We start from the raw sequence: 2,406 nt of genomic DNA on the forward strand, positions 1-2,406 counted from the left end.
AAGGAATAAAGGGAGAACGGGTTCTAGTCTTGATTTTAAATCATTACATGAAAGTAAAATCTAATCAATAATAAAAATAAACTGAATATTAAACAAATTAGGTAGGTACATAGGTACTGATTTTCTTTAACCACGATCGAATAAACTACGTGAGCAAGGCCAATATATGGATGGGTGACTTAAAGGAATAAAGGGAGAACGGGCTCTAGTCTTGATTTTAAATCATTACATGAAAGTAAAATCAAAAATCAAATCAATAATAAAAATAAACTGAATATTAAACAAATTGGGTAGGTACATAGGTATACTGATTTTCTATAACCACGATCGAATAAACTACGGGCTAAAAAATTCCCGGAGGGACGGGCCCAGCTTAAATTTATCTTCTCTGTTTAGTAGGTAAATGTAAAATTTATTAGGTACATAAATGTAAAATGGACTCCAACAACCTGCCAAAATTGGGAATCTTCTCTGTTTAGTAGGTAAATGTAAAATTTATTAGGTACATAAATGTAAAATGGACTCCAACAACCTGCCAAAATTGGGATTTCGAGATAACGATGCGAAAAGAGGACGCGTGACGCCTGTTTGAGATTTAAACTTCCAACGCGCCAAGCTAGAATAATCCTTTCAAGGTTATGTACAAGTACTATTGGACTAAATTTTCGACTGGGGTTGAACCAACCCTCTTCCCAAGATCTCTCGATGAGAGTCGAACAGGAAGAGACATCAACGAATTTAAGACCGAGACTACAGTACACCCCTGCACCCTACATCCGCAAGTAGCCAGAACAACGTGACATTCTCGAAACCGTCGCATGATCCGTCCATAGTCCATACTCGATCTACCGCTCTAATCTCTGGCCAGCCACTATCACTATTAAAGAACTTATTTAATTAGACAGCCTTTGTAAATACTATTTTACTTATGTATGTTATTATCCATTGCTAAGCATAACATGAGTAAAATAGTAGCCACTATAGTGATATTATCAAACAAGTCAGGGTACAGCGCTCAAAATTTCTCCGTAACTACCAGACTGCTGAGGATGTTCTCAACACTGATCCATGTCCTTCTCCTCTTGTCCCCATACTCGATCTACCGCTCTAATCTCTGGCCAGCCACTATCACTATTAAAGAACTTATTTAATTAGACAGCCTTTGTAAATACTATTTTACTTATGTTATTATCCATTGCTAAGCATAACATGAGTAAAATAGTAGCCTCTATTCAAAATTTCTCCGTAACTACCAGACCGCTGAGGATGTTCTCAACACTGATCCATGTCCTTCTCCTCTTGTCCATCTTGAGGAACACCTCCGCGGAAGATTACGAAAAAATCGAGTGCAACACATGCCACGGGTACAAAGACTTCTGCGACAAGACATCAAACGTGCTTACGTGCACCATCGTACCTTCACAATCGCAAGTCTGCTACACAATCCTGCAGGAAGACACGGAGGAGCAAATCGTGACCAAGGGTTGCGCCAACAAGGGCTACTGCGAGAGCGCCAGGCGCAACTCCATCTACTTTCTGACCTACTGCAAAGAGTGTGATACGAAGAAATGTAACTCGGAAACCAGCTTTACGCCCAATGTGTTCCCTGATGATGGCTCTACAAGTTTGAGCTCAAACTTGATTCTGTTGGTGTGTTTGGTGATGACAGTATTGATGATGAGTAGATTGACTGGAGTTAGTTAGTAACTACATAAATAAATGAAGGATAAGGTTCGGAAACTAGCTTTACGCCCAATGTGTTCCCTGATGATGGCTCTACAAGTTTGAGCTCAAACTTGATCCTGTTGGTGTGTTTGGTGATGACAGTATTGATGATGAGTAGATTGACTGGAGTTAGTTAGTAACTACATAAATAAATGAAGGATAAGGGTATTTTATACGGTTTTATCTTGAGATGTATGTTGTATGGGTGAAACTGAAACTATGCATCATCATTTTTTCAACTCTAGAATAATTCTCTGCTGTATTTCATTACATCTGCTCCGTATTTCAAAGACACCTAGGGGGACTAATGTGCTAATGACACCGCGTTGAGAATTCACAACTAATTGGACCACTTGGCAGCCAATACCTTGCTACTAGGCTGAGCCGAGTTAATGTCAACTATCCACAGTGGTCCACTAGGTTATTGTACTGGGTTACGAGTTCTTACAACCTGTAGGCAGAGAACCTTTCGACAAAAGGACCTGAGTTCAAGTTTAGCGAATTGTAAATAGAAAAAAAGGGACTTTTATTTCAATCTAAAGCTGTGTCCCCACATAGTCATTACATCTATGTACTCCGTATTTCAAAGACACCTAGGGGGACTAATGTGCTAATGACACCGCGTTGAGAATTCACAACTAATTGGACCACTTGGCAGCCAATACCTTGCTACTAGGCTGA

The 2,406-nt window shown here is 39.5% G+C and overlaps 1 protein-coding gene across 2 annotated transcripts; it reads left to right on the plus strand.

Moving 5' to 3' along the window:
* The first annotated feature begins 506 nt into the window (after window positions 1-506).
* On the plus strand, window positions 507-2,163 carry LOC103524039. Of its 2 annotated transcripts, XM_008489046.3 has the most exons (3): window positions 507-1,020; window positions 1,238-1,731; window positions 1,890-2,163. In XM_008489046.3, exons 1-2 carry the CDS (start codon window positions 933-935, stop codon window positions 1,702-1,704), a joined length of 555 nt encoding a protein of 184 aa, XP_008487268.1. In that variant the 5' UTR covers window positions 507-932; the 3' UTR covers window positions 1,705-1,731; window positions 1,890-2,163. The 2 variants fall into 2 exon arrangements, with proteins under 2 accessions (XP_008487268.1, XP_026689054.1); XM_026833253.1 differs by lacking the exon at window positions 1,890-2,163 and having other exon boundaries at window positions 1,238-1,732.
* Window positions 2,164-2,406: the final 243 nt, after the last annotated feature.

Source organism: Diaphorina citri, unplaced genomic scaffold (assembly GCF_000475195.1).
Source record: "Diaphorina citri unplaced genomic scaffold, Diaci psyllid genome assembly version 1.1 scaffold87, whole genome shotgun sequence".
Lineage (NCBI taxonomy): Eukaryota > Metazoa > Arthropoda > Insecta > Hemiptera > Psyllidae > Diaphorina > Diaphorina citri.

What these genes read in the sequence shown, in the direction of transcription:
- LOC103524039 (XM_008489046.3), top strand. Translation starts at nt 933, where the DNA reads ATGTTATTATCCATTGCTAAGCATAACATGAGTAAAATAGTAGCCACT. An exon ending in GTCAGGGTACAGCGCTCAAA is followed by an intron (nt 1,021 to 1,237) that starts ATTTCTCCGTAA and finishes CCTCTATTCAAA; the next exon opens with ATTTCTCCGTAACTACCAGA.